Source organism: Leptomonas pyrrhocoris (assembly GCF_001293395.1).
Source record: "Leptomonas pyrrhocoris isolate H10 chromosome Unknown, whole genome shotgun sequence".
Classification (NCBI taxonomy): Eukaryota; Euglenozoa; class Kinetoplastea; order Trypanosomatida; family Trypanosomatidae; genus Leptomonas; species Leptomonas pyrrhocoris.
The window spans coordinates 553,521-569,338 of NW_015438381.1; the positions used below are offsets into that span (position 1 = coordinate 553,521).

Consider the following 15,818-nt stretch of genomic DNA (forward strand, 5'->3'; position numbering starts at 1 on the left):
CAGCGCAGTTGACATCCATCAAGCAGCAACGTCAAGAAAGTCCCCGTCTGCACAGTACCGCCGCCCCAGCCAAAAGCAGTTCCCCTACCCCCCCCCCCCCCCGATAAACAAACTGCGAGGCATGAGCAGCGGCGTGGGCTCCTCGACCACTCCAGACCTCTATAAGAGACGCGCTTTCCATTCACCACCGGCGCAGCAGCCAACGGGACAACGCTTCAAATGACCGAGCGGTCCGTCGACATGTTCAACGCTTCATTCACCGCTACCTCGGCCGCCCGGCGTGCTTGGGCCTCCCGCTCCGCATCACGACGGTACAGCTTCTCGTGTGGAAAGACGGCCAGCAGCGCACCGACAAAGCACACGCACGTGATTAGAATCAGCACATTTACGCACGACGACTTCGATACCACGCCGTTGCCCAGCATCGCGGAGGACACAGACAGCATCACCAACGAACACAGATTGGCCCCAGCCATGAGCAGTGCACCGGGCACCGACTCCGTAAGCGGGTACGAAATCTCCATGGCGAACTCGAAGCAAATCGGAATGGCGGTGTTCTGGAAGACGCCGGCAAAAATGTAAATGGCGGAGCAGAGGGCGTCCATGGTGGGGGTGTTCGCAGGCGCCTTCAGCAGGATCACGATAAGTCCTACGCAGCAGAGCACGGAGCCGATCAGGCAGCCGAGAAGGGGGTACTTGTACCGGCGTCTGCGGTCCACCCACATACCCACCAGGTAGGCCACGATGGTGCCCACCACCACGTTCACCGCACCCATAATGCCACACAGCTCAGCCGACACCCCATAGGGCTCCAGAATCTGCGTCAGCACCGACGCGTAGGTCCAGACACTGCCCATGCTGATGCTGAAGGCACCGAGCAGAAATACAAAGCTGTGGCGACGGAAGAGAAGACCGACGTTGCGGCCCACCTCGAGAAAAGTGGCGACGTGCTCGTGGAATCCGACAAGTTGCCAGAGAGTCCTCTTCTTGTGTTTGCTGGGGCTGCTGCGGGCCAACTCGGTTGGAGGGGGCGCTTTGCTCCACCACACCGTCCTGGACGCTTTGGCTGATGCCGAGAGCAGGCTTGGCGGCGCCGTCCGGGCGAGCAAAAACGGCCGCGGATCCGTTGCGGCAAGGTCGGAGATCGGACCTCGCCGCAGCTGCCGGCGTGGCTTCCACAGACACCACACAGTTCTTCGGTGCCGTCTTCGACTCCTCACGAGTAGGTGGACGAGTCGCCGCGGTGTTCTCCGCACCATGGTCACTGCGGGTGTTGCTGCTGCGGCTGCGGCTCCAGATGTCATCCACGAAGCCGCCACCCCCCAGCCCGTTCAGCGGCTCATCGAGCTCCGCCTCGACCTCCTCGCGCTGGCCGCGACCCAGCCCGGACGGGCGACGTGACACAGTGCGTTCGCTGGCCCGGCTGCTGCCCGGAGCAGAGCTCAAGTTCCCCAACAGCGCGCGACTCGGCGCCTTGTAGCTCGGCGACCGCAGAAAGAAGACGGCACCAACCGTGACCAAGACACAGAGGCCCATCTCAAGACAGAAGAGCAACATAAATTCGTTCTTGGTACCGCTCTTGACGATCAGCGGAGGCACGAATAAGGCAATGGCGTTGCCTAAGCTGTTCGCAGTGGACGCGACGGCCGTTGCAAAGGTGCGCTGATGCGGGGCGAAGTACTGGGCAGCGATGAGAGGTGGCGTGGAGAGCACAAAGAGCTGGGCAATGGCGTTCAGCGCCTGCGGCCAGATCAGCGTGGAGTACGTTGGCTTCATCAGAGCCGGCGCTACCTTCAGAATAGACCCTAGCGCATTCAGACCGCAGCCGATCAACACACCCAGGCGGACGCCCCACCGCTCGAAGGTGGTGCAGGTGAAGTAGGCGCCGACAACAAACACGATCATGTACACGGAGGACAGCAAGTTCAGCTCATTCGTGGTGAGGTTGAAGAAGACGCGTGCGGGGCCAGCGATGGAGGAGTAGGTGATCCACTGGATTGCGTTGGAGCAGCTGAAGAGGCAGAACATGCCCAGCACCACCCACCGCCACGGGTCACCTTTCTCGAGGGCAAGATCACCAGGCATCGCTTTCGGTTACACTTCAAAAGGATGACACTTATTCTCCTTTCGTGCGATTGGTATTTGCACGCACACGTATAAATGGGAGAGATACGTAGAAGATTGGTGTACACGATCACCGAAGTTGCGCTGCTTGTATCGTCAAACGTGCAACGGTCGCGGGGCTCCTGTGTGCGTGTGTGCAAACAGAAGAGATAATTAGTAGGCAACAAAGACAAAAGATTAGAAAAACAATAACGATTACTCAGCTTTTCACGTAGAAGATGTACGAGAGATGCTTGGCTTAAAAGAGCAGAGGCGCCGAATAATAAATGAAAGAAGACACAACAACAGGGGGTAGGGACGGAGGTGAAGAAACACATGCAAGGAAGAAAACACAGGCGGTGGAACGGTGAAGCAGGAGAAGTGGCTCGCAACGGCGACTTACACTCACGTGTACAGCACGCTGTTGGAAGACGGGTCCGTCACCCCGCCACCACCACCCCCCCTCCAACTTCCACGAAACACGGGCTTGGACGGCGTTACGTGCGCGTCAGCGAGGGAGAGACGACGCATCGTTGACGTGCACATCGACTTCAGAACAGTTTTGGTACCTCCATTTTTGATCTTTGCTGTTTTACTTCCCGCCACACGCAGCGGCGCAAAAACCAACACAGTTCCTGAAAGAAAGAAAAAGGCGGGACAGTACCACGAGGTGCTACAGAACGACAAGAGCAAAGCGCAGCGCAGCGGGGGCGGGCCATCAGTGAGGAAGCAAAAGGTGTAAGGGTCGTCACGAGGAAGAGTCAGACGAGTTGTTCGTCGTAAACCTGAGTCATCACGCAGCCGCGCAGCACACACCGCACGCACACACACCCACACACATACACGCACAGTCCCTCTGCCTTGGTATTAGGTTCGACGGCAACAATGATGTCACTCACCGCAGTGCGAATGCGGGTCCGTGGAGAGATGCCACAATCTTCATGGGGACGTCGTCGCGGCGGCCGAGGCAGCCGACGCAGCTCGCAGTCGTCAGCACACCACCACCACCACCACCACCACAACAACAACAACAAACACCAGCACAGACACAGATGCAGCCACGCAGCGCGGCGCTTCATTGCAGAGTTGAAGTGTTGTCGACTCGCGGCCACGGCGTGCGCGGCTCGGACTCATTACATCAGATACTTTTGGTTTGGGAATCAGAAGCGGCGCGGGGCAGCGGCATCGGCATCTGCGTCACAGCACAACAGAACGCACCGACCGACACACGTCAGATGTTGTATGAATGGATTGGATAACGCAAAGTGTGTCATGTCACCACGCAGCGCGTGCGCCGCGCTCGACAAGAGATTCCCTGCTTTGGTTTATCATCACGGCGTGTGTGTCTGGCCGGTCGTTGGGCGTCGGCACTCCGCGGGCCGCACCGCCGGCGTGCGTCGCACAACGCGGTCATTAGGATGTCGTTCTACAGCCTCGTGCCAGCGGCACTCTGCGGAGGACAAGTTCATCCGTGTATTGAATCATCCGCGCGTCGGCGACGCAGTCAGTCAGGGGGGCAGACGGGCAGACTCGGGGAAAGGCGCGCGTACGCACCGGCACGCGTCCACAGCGCATCACAGCAAAGCGCAGCGCAGCGGGGGCGGGCCATCAGTGAGGAAGCAAAAGGTGTAAGGGTCGTCACGAGGAAGAGTCAGACGAGTTGTTCGTCGTAAACCTGAGTCATCACGCAGCCGCGCAGCACACACCGCACGCACACACACCCACACACATACACGCACAGTCCCTCTGCCTTGGTATTAGGTTCGACGGCAACAATGATGTCACTCACCGCAGTGCGAATGCGGGTCCGTGGAGAGATGCCACAATCTTCATGGGGACGTCGTCGCGGCGGCCGAGGCAGCCGACGCAGCTCGCAGTCGTCAGCACACCACCACCACCACCACCACCACAACAACAACAACAAACACCAGCACAGACACAGATGCAGCCACGCAGCGCGGCGCTTCATTGCAGAGTTGAAGTGTTGTCGACTCGCGGCCACGGCGTGCGCGGCTCGGACTCATTACATCAGATACTTTTGGTTTGGGAATCAGAAGCGGCGCGGGGCAGCGGCATCGGCATCTGCGTCACAGCACAACAGAACGCACCGACCGACACACGTCAGATGTTGTATGAATGGATTGGATAACGCAAAGTGTGTCATGTCACCACGCAGCGCGTGCGCCGCGCTCGACAAGAGATTCCCTGCTTTGGTTTATCATCACGGCGTGTGTGTCTGGCCGGTCGTTGGGCGTCGGCACTCCGCGGGCCGCACCGCCGGCGTGCGTCGCACAACGCGGTCATTAGGATGTCGTTCTACAGCCTCGTGCCAGCGGCACTCTGCGGAGGACAAGTTCATCCGTGTATTGAATCATCCGCGCGTCGGCGACGCAGTCAGTCAGGGGGGCAGACGGGCAGACTCGGGGAAAGGCGCGCGTACGCACCGGCACGCGTCCACAGCGCATCACAGCAAAGCGCAGCGCAGCGGGGGCGGGCCATCAGTGAGGAAGCAAAAGGTGTAAGGGTCGTCACGAGGAAGAGTCAGACGAGTTGTTCGTCGTAAACCTGAGTCATCACGCAGCCGCGCAGCACACACCGCACGCACACACACCCACACACATACACGCACAGTCCCTCTGCCTTGGTATTAGGTTCGACGGCAACAATGATGTCACTCACCGCAGTGCGAATGCGGGTCCGTGGAGAGATGCCACAATCTTCATGGGGACGTCGTCGCGGCGGCCGAGGCAGCCGACGCAGCTCGCAGTCGTCAGCACACCACCACCACCACCACCACCACAACAACAACAACAAACACCAGCACAGACACAGATGCAGCCACGCAGCGCGGCGCTTCATTGCAGAGTTGAAGTGTTGTCGACTCGCGGCCACGGCGTGCGCGGCTCGGACTCATTACATCAGATACTTTTGGTTTGGGAATCAGAAGCGGCGCGGGGCAGCGGCATCGGCATCTGCGTCACAGCACAACAGAACGCACCGACCGACACACGTCAGATGTTGTATGAATGGATTGGATAACGCAAAGTGTGTCATGTCACCACGCAGCGCGTGCGCCGCGCTCGACAAGAGATTCCCTGCTTTGGTTTATCATCACGGCGTGTGTGTCTGGCCGGTCGTTGGGCGTCGGCACTCCGCGGGCCGCACCGCCGGCGTGCGTCGCACAACGCGGTCATTAGGATGTCGTTCTACAGCCTCGTGCCAGCGGCACTCTGCGGAGGACAAGTTCATCCGTGTATTGAATCATCCGCGCGTCGGCGACGCAGTCAGTCAGGGGGGCAGACGGGCAGACTCGGGGAAAGGCGCGCGTACGCACCGGCACGCGTCCACAGCGCATCACAGCAAAGCGCAGCGCAGCGGGGGCGGGCCATCAGTGAGGAAGCAAAAGGTGTAAGGGTCGTCACGAGGAAGAGTCAGACGAGTTGTTCGTCGTAAACCTGAGTCATCACGCAGCCGCGCAGCACACACCGCACGCACACACACCCACACACATACACGCACAGTCCCTCTGCCTTGGTATTAGGTTCGACGGCAACAATGATGTCACTCACCGCAGTGCGAATGCGGGTCCGTGGAGAGATGCCACAATCTTCATGGGGACGTCGTCGCGGCGGCCGAGGCAGCCGACGCAGCTCGCAGTCGTCAGCACACCACCACCACCACCACCACCACAACAACAACAACAAACACCAGCACAGACACAGATGCAGCCACGCAGCGCGGCGCTTCATTGCAGAGTTGAAGTGTTGTCGACTCGCGGCCACGGCGTGCGCGGCTCGGACTCATTACATCAGATACTTTTGGTTTGGGAATCAGAAGCGGCGCGGGGCAGCGGCATCGGCATCTGCGTCACAGCACAACAGAACGCACCGACCGACACACGTCAGATGTTGTATGAATGGATTGGATAACGCAAAGTGTGTCATGTCACCACGCAGCGCGTGCGCCGCGCTCGACAAGAGATTCCCTGCTTTGGTTTATCATCACGGCGTGTGTGTCGGTCGGTCGTTGGGCGTCGGCACTCCGCGGGCCGCACCGCCGGAACGTCGTGCGACGGAGGGGTGTCCATTTAAAGACACGCGGACTCCATCAGCACCGCAACAAATCACATCAGTCCGGGAGAAGGAAGAAGACGGGAAGGGAATACCGGTGAGAGAGGAGGAGAGATCGTGCGAAGCGCAGACATGTGGAAGCGCCCGTGAAAATGCAACGGAAATGCTTGAGGCTGCCCCGCCAGTTGTGCTCGAAGCCGTGTGAGGTAGGTGCCCCATCGTGTTGTGAACTTGTAAGTGACAGTAATGAAAGCAGACCGTGCGGTTCCACGCAGATGTGAGGTCGACGCGGTGACGCCGTAGAGGTGCGGCCCAACGCTGCCTCCGTCCTGTCATAGGTGCCAGACGTACTGCATTGGTTAGTGAGCGCCCTCTCGCCCTCTTCAAGGGTGCGGCGCATGTATTTCTCTTCTCTTCTACCTTTTCTTTTCCTTCTCCGCAGGGGCGCTAATACACAAGGAAGTCATCCCGTTGGTGGTAACGCGCAGCAAATCGACTGCCCAGCCATGTTGGTTCACTAAACGCGACGTGCGCCGCTGGCACCTCGTAGCCGTAGCAGACCGACCGACGGGCCGCCTCGATCAGCGCGTAAGCCAGGCCACAGCCGCGCGACTCTGCCGACACCCAGAAGAGCTTGATGCCACAAAAGGTCGTCCCCGAACACCACACATCGCCAATGTGCGTGGCTTGCTCGCAGCCCGCGTTCGTTCGCGAAGACGCGGCAGCTGCACCGCTTCCCTGCTCGTGCGGAACCTCCGCCGCTGACGGGTAGAGCGGCGTTGCACTTGTTGCGGCGCGATAGACGCGTGGTATGCACTCGCTAACGCAAAGACCGCTTATGTACCACGCGGGGGACGGACGCTTGTTACGGCGCTTGACAGCGGAGCGTGCTGCTTTCATTGGCTTGAATTGCACATGAAGAACAAGCACAGCACCGCTGTTCACATCCGTCTCGACGCTGCCCATGGATGTCCGTGCGATCTCTAGAGCCTTGTGGACTGCCCGACGCAGCGCAGGTGTGCAGCCAGCCGACACTGCCCCCTCCGTTGCTCGCCGTTGTGTCCTTCGTCGTGTGTACTCATTCGCAGCGGGGATCTCTTCTCGTGCGCTTGCCACTGCATCGCCCCTCCGCCTCTTCGCTGAGTGACGAGAGAAGAAAGAGTAGAGGACCAACGTAGCGCTAGGGGCTTGTGAAGCACCGTCCAACAGCTCGGTAGGTGCGCCTTGCCGTGCGTAGCTTGGACCGGTTAGTTGAGCCTTGAGGTGTTCGAAGGTGCGCCACGCCTGCGGAAGCGCGACCTCAGTTGTTGCATCGCCATCCGTGAGCATTGCGCCGCATCCGCTGCGAATGGTGCGTGCAGCGGCTGAATCTGCATCAGCACGATGACAAATATCGTTGTTGCACGTGTTTTGAGCGCGAAACAAAAGAACGTGGGAGGAAGCAGAAAGATATGGGGGAGCGGCTGCGTTGTCCGTCAATGGCGCTATGAGGTCGCCTGGCCCGATGCAGGCCGTCTCACTCAAGTGCTTCAACACAACGGAAATGGGCGAGATACAACGTTGCCATTCTCCACGTTCGAGTACGGCTTGTCCTCTCATGTATTCTTTCTTTGTACCTCGGTTAGTCTTAGCGATCAAAAGAGAAAAGAAAGTGCGCTGAGAACCTCCATCTCCCTCCGGTCTGTTGGTACTTGCGTGATGGGCGTTCATGCGAGGATGTATGTGTGTGTGCTGCGTGGCGCGCATCGGTTGCATCCGCAGCTCACGTACGGACACGAGAAGACACCGTCGCCACCACAGCCGCCTCACCGTTTCAGCAGCGACTTTCGCGTCGCGCAGTGCAAAAGGGGCGTCTGCCCGGCGCTTACAGACGTCGTTGCGCTCCTCCACTTCACGCAACCAACTCTCCGAAAGAAAAAGACAAAAAGCGGCCGCTGCGGCGTTGCTGTCCTCCTCGCCTTCTCTTCCTTCGCTGTCGCTGCTCAGCGCGGTCCCAAGACGGGCGTGCTTGGTAGTACGAACGGCGGCGTCGACGGCGTGGAGACCGCCGTGGAGGGCGGCTGCGACTCCTTCGGCGCCTGCAGCGCCTGCAGCTGCGGGTGGTACAGCACCTTCAGCTCCTTCACCAGCTTCGCCACCTTCACATCCCGGCTCGGGTGGCTCAGCGGGGGGTCCAGCGGCTCCTCCCCGCACACCGGACACGCACGGTCCGCCGCAGAGACGCCCTCGACCGTGGGTGGGGTCGGCGCACAGCGCTCACACAAGACGGCACCGCAGCACGACATGGTCAGCGTCAACAGCGGAAGATGGCCACACTGGCAACAGAAGAAATCGGCCAGGCTGGCGTCCAGACACGCCATCTGGCCTCGATCACACAGCTCATTCAGCGCTTTAATATCCTCGCTGCTGACCGCTGCTGGCACGACGGCGAGCACCTGCTCCTTCTTGAGGAGCGAGTGTGGGGTGTGCGGTGAGTCGAGACGGCGCGCCGTGGGGCGGCCTTCGTCCTCGCCCCACACCGGTCCGCTGCGGCGCTGCCGCTTCTGCGAATTGGCCGCCGCGGCCGCCTCATCAGAAAGCGTGTTGTTGCTGGTGTTCGCGCCACCGCTGCTCCCCGCCGCTCCCCCGCCGCTGGCGGCCGTCATCGGCGTGGCAGTGGTCGTAGTGGGTCCCGCTTCGGAGCTCCCCGCCGCACCCGCTGCCGCAGCCTGCGCCTCCGCCCACGCATCCGCATCGATACCGACGTGCAGCAGATTATCGGCGTGCGTAAACACCACTAGCCGGCCGTCCAGCAACAAATCTTCGTGCAGGTTGAAGTAGACGTGCTCGAGCTCGTCCGCGGCGATGACGCGCAGCGGCACCGTGTCGAGCTCGGCATCCGCGCTGCGCTGGGCGTACGGCGTCTGCACCATCGCACAGTGGAAGGTCAGATCGTCCCTTTCGATGGAGAGAGTGGCCGACAGCGGCGACGCGCTCCAGCAGAGGTCGCGCAGACGGGTGCCGGAGATCTGCAGCGGTGCGCCGGCGGCCGTCAACCCGGCGCCGGCATACTTCTTCTTCTCGCGCTCGCGGCCGTATCGCTTGCGGTGCACCGTCTCGCGGGTGGCCACGACGAGGAGGCGGTCCGTCACCAAGGTCTGCGGCACGCTCGCCCCTTGACCCTTCACCACAAACACAAACTGCATGACGGCACAATAGCGGGGAGCTGCGAGACCGACAGGAGAGAAACGGCGACACAGACGGAGCCAAATAACCTGCCGCCGCACGCACGTTTTGCTCAACAGAGACGAAAAAGAGTTGTAGGAGAAAGAGGCGAGGATAGGCTCGTACAGTGAATACAAATATATACGTATTCGTTTCGCCTGATGTCACCGATGAGATGAGAGCCGTGCACGTGATTCATCCAGTTGTGAAGCCAGATCTGTTGACACGTGATGGGACACCGAGGCGACATAGAGCGCGTTAGTGAATCCCATCCTTCAACTTGGAGAACGAAACCATGTCTGCCTGGTCGTTGATTTGTTGGTTAGGTTGTGTGATGTACTGTACAGACATGTCTAAAAGTAGATGTATACACCGGTCTAACGGACGATACGCGACAGCGGCCACACTCGCACGACTTTTGCTTCACACGCAGGGATATTATTGTTGTTCTCGTTGGTGCAACGCGGATGGGAACGCACACGAACGGCCTATCGTGCATGGGCCAACCTTGTCGAACCCCCCGAAGCCGCCACTTACCACCTTCGATAGGGCGACGAACCATACACCACACGGGAGGAGTCAGGAGACACCCAGCGCGGACACACCCGGTCCGCTTCCACTTTCCCACGTGAGTTTCCGTATGACTCACGCATGACGCGCAGGCGGGCGTGCGCGGCGTCGTCCAGCGGCGGCTTGTCTCCCATCCAATTAGCCGATTCCTCATGTGCACCGTCTCTTTCCGCCGCTACGCCCCCGCCGAAGTAGATTTGCTTAAACCCTTGCAAAAGGCGGCCGCGTATCTCCTCCAACTCTTCCACGACGGGGAGCGGCAACGCAGGTCGACCCGCGCGGTGGGCGGCGAGGACGTAATTGATTTCTTTTATACCTTCCAACACGGTGGGGTGGTCTGCAGAGGGCGATGACAACGTCGATGAGGAGGACAACGATTTCATCAGCGCGTTGGTCGAAGCTGCGGCGCCCATTGGCGGGGCGGGCACGACAGCCATGCTCGGCTGCTGTTGATGCTGCTGCCTCGGCGCCACCGCATCGAGATGCCTTTCGACGTGTGGAGTTGGAGGCTCTCGGCGTGGCTCGGGTGCTGCTGCCGTTGACGTGTGTTCTGCGTGGGGATTGGCAGAACCTTTGGAGGTTGCGGAGACGATGCGCTTTTCTGTAGGCAATGGAGAAGCCGAAGAGCTGCGCGACTTGGACAACGACGTCGACGACGACCAGGCGGGCTTCCGCGCTCGTGGTGAGCCAGGAGCGGCGGGTGCCGTGATGGCGGCCGATGTTCTGCCGTTCTTCGAGGCAGCTTGCGCCTGTCGTGGCTCTTTCAAAATAACAGCAGTCGTTACGTCCCTGACCGGAGAATTGGAAGAGGGTCCGTCCACGTCTTCTCTTGTGTTCTTGGAGGTGACGCAGGCACGCTCCAGTGCCGCCTCCAGTTCAATGACGCGTCGGTGCAGTCGCTGTATCAACTCTCTTTGCAGCCGGATGTGCTCTACGAGCTCCTCTCGTGGCGCCTTCTGCAAGGCCTCTTCAAACATCGACAAAGGGGCAGTTTCTTTTGTTTTACTCGCTTCGAATGCAAAGCGGCTACCGTGAACGGAGGAGAGTATGAGGTTGCGTTGCGTGCAGAAGTACAACGACAACGAACATACTAATAATAATAATAATACATGTATAAGAAGGAGAAAGGGATTGCGCACGTAGTGATTCCCAGCCGAGGATGACCGCCCTCAGCTCATGGCGCTGCAGCTTTGTTGCCTCGTAGTGGCACAGTGTACGGCCAAGTCTGTACCTCACTGGGGTCGACAACGCCACGAATCCCTCTTGCCAGCAAGAAAAGACATCCCACCAACAAGGCACGCTTTTGCTTTGTTTCGTGCGTGTGTGTGTGGCGGGAGGGGGGGGGATCGCAAATGTAAAAACATAAGCAGCTGCCGCATCGCGTCGGTTGGTGTCGACGCAACACCGAGAGGTGGACCTCCCGTTTCAGCATTATTGGCCATCTCAGCTTAGCAGCCAACCGATGGAGGCAGACCCTTAAACGTTACATCTTAGAACAAACAAACAAACGAGAACAGAAATTCAAGAGCGTGCGTCCCATGTTCTGAATAATACAAACAGGCGTTCGTCTACCACGCGTTAGTCTTGCGGCTTTGCTCCAGCAGCTTGTCCACGGCAGCTTGCCCGAGCACCGTCGGTGCAGCCGAGTTGGCCCCTCCAGTGCTGGTTTCCTTCTTCCGTGCGTCCCCGCGCGTCGCACTCACATTGCTGCTGCCGCCGCCTTGGCCCGCCAGCGAGGTACCGGGCTTAAGCAGTGTACGTTCGCGACGGATAATCGGCGCGTGTGCCGTCTTGAGGACGGAAGACGGAGCCTCAACCACGACGTCCTTCTCCGCCGCCTCCGCCGCAATGACGGCCGGGTCAACGCGAGCAGCTTTGCAAGCCGGGGCGCGGGCTGACAAAGAAGCCCCGCTTTTCGCACCTCTGCCACCCACCGTCTTTTCTCTCGTCGACGTCTCCCGTGGTTCGCCTCCGCCGTCAGCGCCGCCACCCGTGCGCTTCGCGTCATGGACCTGCTGCTGCGACGGTGCTGCGGCAGCAGCGGCCGCGACATCACGTTCTCGCTCGGTCGCCGCCTGCATCTCCGCGGCCGACAGCACCGGTTGATGGTCAAGTAGCTTCAAACTTGGGAAAAGACGCGCCACAGACCGCTGCACGTGTAGTGGAATGGCGACGTCACTCGGCGCCGTCGGATCCCCATCCTTCCCCTCCTCTGTGGCCGCCTTGTCGTTGCTGTTGCTGTGGATGGAAGCACGCCCCATTGTTTCCTTGTGGGTGGCGCCTTCCTCAACGAGAGGGTTGCCCCGCAAGCTCAGCTGTTCCAGGAAACGGCAGCGACGCAGCGTGATGACGGAGATGAAAAGGTTGTTGCTGATGTCGAGAATATGCAGCGAGCGCAGGATGACGCCGTCCGGCTGCAGCGAGGCGAGGTGGTTCTGCGCTAAGCGCAGCTCCGTCACCATTGGCAGGAACCAGCGCGAGGGCAGGGAGTGCAGCGCACACCCACTCAACGACAGCTTCTTCAGTCGCGGGAGGCGCTCAAAGACGGAGAGGGGGTGAGCGAGGGCAACGGCGTGCTTCAGCAGCTTGTGGGTCTGCGCGTCCGCCTCCGGCTCAGCTTCTCGAGGACCACCATCACCGCGGTGGGTTGCTCTGCGTGCGTCGCTCTCCTCCGCCGACGAGTCGTTTCCAGACTCTTTCCCCGAGTCGTGAGCCGGGCGCTTCGGCCGGTCGCCGCACTGAACCGCCAGCTCTTCCGCACTCCAGGCAGGGAAGCTCTGCACCAGCTGCGTGTTGCGGGACAGCACCACCGTCTCACACTGCTGAAAGGTGGCGAAGATCGCGTAGTTGCGCATCGCAACGGCGTTCGTTTCCACGCCTGTCCTCAGCGACGCAGGGAGGTGCGGGGCAGCAGCATCCATGTCTGTCATGCTCCCCTCCTCCTCATCCCTTTGGTGAGGCACGACGGACTCGCTGCGAAAGATCGGGGACTGAAACTGCAGACGGTTGTCGTTAGCGATGAAGGTGCGAAGGGAGAGGGCGGTGTGCTCGAGTCCCACGAGCGACTCCACCGCGCAGTAGGAGATGCTCAGCACGGACAGGCACGTTCCCGACAACCCTTTCAGCGAGGCAAGCCGTGGGTTGCGGGAGACGTTGAGGTTCGACAGGTACTGGAGAGAGGCGAGGGGGGAGAGGTCGGTCAGATCGTTGCCCGCCACGTCCAGCTTGCGCAGCTGCTGGCACAGAACGCCAATGGAGGACGGCAACGCCGTGAGCGCTTTGCTGGAGAGCAGCAGCTGCCGCGCAGCGTCGACATCGACGTCTAACGAAATGGCCTCAACGAACTTCTTCGCGATGAGGGGGGAGGCTTTCAGGGTCGTGGCAAGCACGGTGTCACGGGCCGCCTTCGCCTCGAGCTGCTGCACGCGTGTCAGCTCGACCGCATTTTGAGTAGACGGCCCAGCACGTGCGGCGTTGTGGCGGGAGAACTTCTTGTCGGTGCGTTCTCGTTTGCGTGGCGGCGGCGGCGGCGCAGGGGCGCCTTTTGCTGCCTTGAAATTGGTTCTCATACCTGCCAGTGGTAGTGCGTACGACGTCCCCGTAGCGATATATATTTTTCCTCTTATTTAAGGGCGAATACGAAGTGGTTTCTTTCCGTTTAATCGTTTCCGCTGCTGAGAACGTCGCAGCAAACGACGACGAAGAAGAAACGAAGGCGAGGAGGAGGGAGAGAGCGAGCGAGGGAGCGAGAGTCAGCGGGGAGCGTGTGGCTGCACCATCCGCAGGAGATTTTAATTCATCGGCGACATCGGCCGGCACGCTAAAGAAGAACAATACCAGAAAGAAAAAAGAAGAAGAGGCGAGCTGCAGAGGGTCGGAAACATAATGTGTCGGTAATGGCCCCACACGTTTCCCAGCAGATCCACCATTATCAGTCGGGTGCTTGTGCCGCTCCTCCTTTTCCTTAAAAGAATGTTCCTCCTTTCTTATTCCAATTTTGTTGTGTTTCAATTCGGCAGGTATGTAAAGAACAGAAGAGAGGGAAAAGACCGAAGGAAGAGGAGGACTTTCTTCTTCTTCCTTTACGGGGGAACAAAAATTTCCGTCTTTTTTTCAAAGGCACATCATCGCAGCGTTTATGTTTAAAGGTAGTCCTTTAGAAGAAAGGGACAAAAAGCAGCAGTCCGCACCGGAGGCGGGCGATGTGGAAAGGCAGAGAACGCGTTGTGCATCGTTGCCGTGAGGCTCTCCGTGCCTACAACACCAGGGAACGGCCATCGTGTGTAGCGCCGGGCATCTTCTCGGGGTGTGTCCGGTGATCGTACACGGTGAAGGCGCTGATCAAACACACCGCTAGCACGTACGCGTGGTAGCGCTTGAGCGTTTCAAGCACAATGTGGCCGGTGCGCAGGTACTTCTCGTTCGGGTTGCGGGATGTGATGTATTTGGTCATGCGGTGGAACGCCTCCTGCGAGAAGCCGCCTCGCATGACACGTGAGCAGCGGAGCATTCTGCTGCTTCTTGTACCCGTTGAGCTAAGTGGGGGTATATATATATTTCAACGAAGAGAAAAAAAAAACTTTAGAGAGCTACTGTTCTTTACAAAAAGCAAATGTCACCAGCAGGCACACGAAATGGAAGAAGAGAACTAGGCTATGCTATTCCCGGGGGCTACTTCTTAAGGGACAAACGCAGCACAGGTTCGACGGCCATGGACAATAGTAAAAAGAAGCGGAAGGAGTGTAGATGAGCAAAAAGGATGCGAGCTCTTGAGTGACCCAGCAGTCGTGCATTATGCCACCTGCCAAAAACGGAAGACCGCTGACGGTTAAGAAGAAACGCTGCTGCGGTACACCGCTTCCTGCCGCTGCGCTTTCAGCAGTTGAATACCCAACGTCTCTCTCTCTCTCATAGACTACACAGTAGGTGTCACATAACCAAAACAGCAAGCCCTAAAAGTGGGTAGTAGCTTCACACTCTTTTTTTCTTTTGGAGAATCCCTCTCAGCAAATCATACGCGTCCTTCTTGGTGCACCACCAGTCGTCATTTTCCCCTCCTTTTTCTTTTCTTGCACGTCGCACACCACCGTGTACTGCTCGATCGCTGTGCCTTACTGGGCAGGCTATATATATACATATTTATTAAGCAAGCGCTGCCATGAACACCCATGTCCGCTTCTCTCCTAGACCGCTCCCACCAACTCGTTAACAGCGACGAACGGAAACAGAGGAAGTGGAGGAAAGAAACAAGAGCTGACGGCAAGATCCAACCTAGATAAATATACATAAAGGTCCATCGAGGCTGAGTAAAGAGGGAAAAGCTGAAGAGAGGGAGCGTTTCTCTAAAAATGCTCAAGTTACACGAGCACCGTCGTAGAGGACGGGCCACAAACGCAGGAGCACCACACGGAAAGAAAAAGAAAGAAGAACGAAGACCGCACAAAGCTGACCCAAGTCGAACGTTTGAATTTCTATGCAGGTGGAAATATATATATATATATATAGAGAGAGAGAGAGAGAAAATGACAAAGGCCAAGATGAGCCATCAACGTGCGAGGGAGTAGAAGTTGCTGCAGAGAAGCACGATAGACGGGAAAGCCGCCATTTGGCGGAAGAGAACACTTTGGGGAGGGGGGACGGAAGGACACACAGAGAGGCTGATTGCAAAGAGGGAGGGGAACATACACGGGCCGATGCGAACACACATGCTCACCCCCCGCCATAACTCACGGCGTAAACGTCAGTGCCGACGAGCAGGAAGGCCAGAAAGCACGTTCGCCATCACCACAGATAGAGCTCATGTGTAGACTGTGCTTCACGTACGCATTCACAGAAAAATAAAACAACGTGCATCGCTATTGTAGAAAACAA

General features: G+C 58.8%; 7 protein-coding genes and 4 non-coding genes across 15 annotated transcripts; all 11 read right to left on the bottom strand.

Annotated features, from left to right (window-relative positions):
* Positions 1 to 215: 215 nt before the first annotated feature.
* ABB37_08661 (hypothetical protein) lies at positions 216 to 776 on the bottom strand (the record flags this gene model as incomplete). The annotated part of the gene is made up of 1 exon (XM_015807741.1): positions 216 to 776. One exon carries the CDS (start codon positions 774 to 776, stop codon positions 216 to 218), a length of 561 nt encoding a protein of 186 aa, XP_015653823.1.
* A 13-nt stretch (positions 777 to 789) lies between these two features.
* ABB37_08662 (hypothetical protein) lies at positions 790 to 2,362 on the bottom strand (the record flags this gene model as incomplete). The annotated part of the gene is made up of 1 exon (XM_015807742.1): positions 790 to 2,362. The coding sequence occupies exon 1, from the start codon at positions 2,083 to 2,085 to the stop codon at positions 790 to 792; it is 1,296 nt and encodes a 431-aa protein (XP_015653824.1). The 5' UTR covers positions 2,086 to 2,362.
* A 983-nt stretch (positions 2,363 to 3,345) lies between these two features.
* On the bottom strand, positions 3,346 to 3,438 carry ABB37_08701. Its single transcript, XR_001548747.1, has one exon. It is a non-coding gene; the product is annotated as a snoRNA (small nucleolar RNA).
* A 797-nt stretch (positions 3,439 to 4,235) lies between these two features.
* On the bottom strand, positions 4,236 to 4,328 carry ABB37_08702. The gene has a single exon (XR_001548748.1). It is a non-coding gene; the product is annotated as a snoRNA (small nucleolar RNA).
* Positions 4,329 to 5,125: 797 nt separating this feature from the next.
* Positions 5,126 to 5,218, bottom strand: ABB37_08703. The gene has a single exon (XR_001548749.1). It is a non-coding gene; the product is annotated as a snoRNA (small nucleolar RNA).
* Positions 5,219 to 6,015: 797 nt separating this feature from the next.
* ABB37_08704 lies at positions 6,016 to 6,108 on the bottom strand. Its single transcript, XR_001548750.1, has one exon. It is a non-coding gene; the product is annotated as a snoRNA (small nucleolar RNA).
* Positions 6,109 to 6,620: 512 nt separating this feature from the next.
* Positions 6,621 to 7,544, bottom strand: ABB37_08663 (hypothetical protein; the record flags this gene model as incomplete). Its single annotated transcript, XM_015807743.1, has 1 exon — positions 6,621 to 7,544. Exon 1 carries the CDS (start codon positions 7,500 to 7,502, stop codon positions 6,621 to 6,623), a length of 882 nt encoding a protein of 293 aa, XP_015653825.1. The 5' UTR covers positions 7,503 to 7,544.
* A 611-nt stretch (positions 7,545 to 8,155) lies between these two features.
* On the bottom strand, positions 8,156 to 9,450 carry ABB37_08664 (hypothetical protein; the record flags this gene model as incomplete). Of its 2 annotated transcripts, none has more annotated exons than XM_015807745.1 (1): positions 8,156 to 9,450. In XM_015807745.1, exon 1 carries the CDS (start codon positions 9,356 to 9,358, stop codon positions 8,156 to 8,158), a length of 1,203 nt encoding a protein of 400 aa, XP_015653827.1. In that variant the 5' UTR covers positions 9,359 to 9,450. The 2 variants fall into 2 exon arrangements, with proteins under 2 accessions (XP_015653827.1, XP_015653826.1); XM_015807744.1 differs by having other exon boundaries at positions 8,156 to 9,428.
* A 460-nt stretch (positions 9,451 to 9,910) lies between these two features.
* Positions 9,911 to 11,038, bottom strand: ABB37_08665 (hypothetical protein; the record flags this gene model as incomplete). Its single annotated transcript, XM_015807746.1, has 1 exon — positions 9,911 to 11,038. The coding sequence occupies exon 1, from the start codon at positions 10,922 to 10,924 to the stop codon at positions 9,911 to 9,913; it is 1,014 nt and encodes a 337-aa protein (XP_015653828.1). The 5' UTR covers positions 10,925 to 11,038.
* A 477-nt stretch (positions 11,039 to 11,515) lies between these two features.
* ABB37_08666 (hypothetical protein) lies at positions 11,516 to 13,933 on the bottom strand (the record flags this gene model as incomplete). Of its 2 annotated transcripts, none has more annotated exons than XM_015807748.1 (1): positions 11,516 to 13,933. In XM_015807748.1, exon 1 carries the CDS (start codon positions 13,514 to 13,516, stop codon positions 11,516 to 11,518), a length of 2,001 nt encoding a protein of 666 aa, XP_015653830.1. In that variant the 5' UTR covers positions 13,517 to 13,933. The 2 variants fall into 2 exon arrangements, with proteins under 2 accessions (XP_015653830.1, XP_015653829.1); XM_015807747.1 differs by having other exon boundaries at positions 11,516 to 13,622.
* Positions 13,934 to 14,202: 269 nt separating this feature from the next.
* On the bottom strand, positions 14,203 to 15,419 carry ABB37_08667 (hypothetical protein; the record flags this gene model as incomplete). 3 transcript variants are annotated; one of them, XM_015807751.1, is made up of 1 exon in its annotated part: positions 14,203 to 15,419. In XM_015807751.1, exon 1 carries the CDS (start codon positions 14,455 to 14,457, stop codon positions 14,203 to 14,205), a length of 255 nt encoding a protein of 84 aa, XP_015653833.1. In that variant the 5' UTR covers positions 14,458 to 15,419. The 3 variants fall into 3 exon arrangements, with proteins under 3 accessions (XP_015653833.1, XP_015653832.1, XP_015653831.1); XM_015807750.1 differs by having other exon boundaries at positions 14,203 to 14,625; XM_015807749.1 differs by having other exon boundaries at positions 14,203 to 14,622.
* Positions 15,420 to 15,818: the final 399 nt, after the last annotated feature.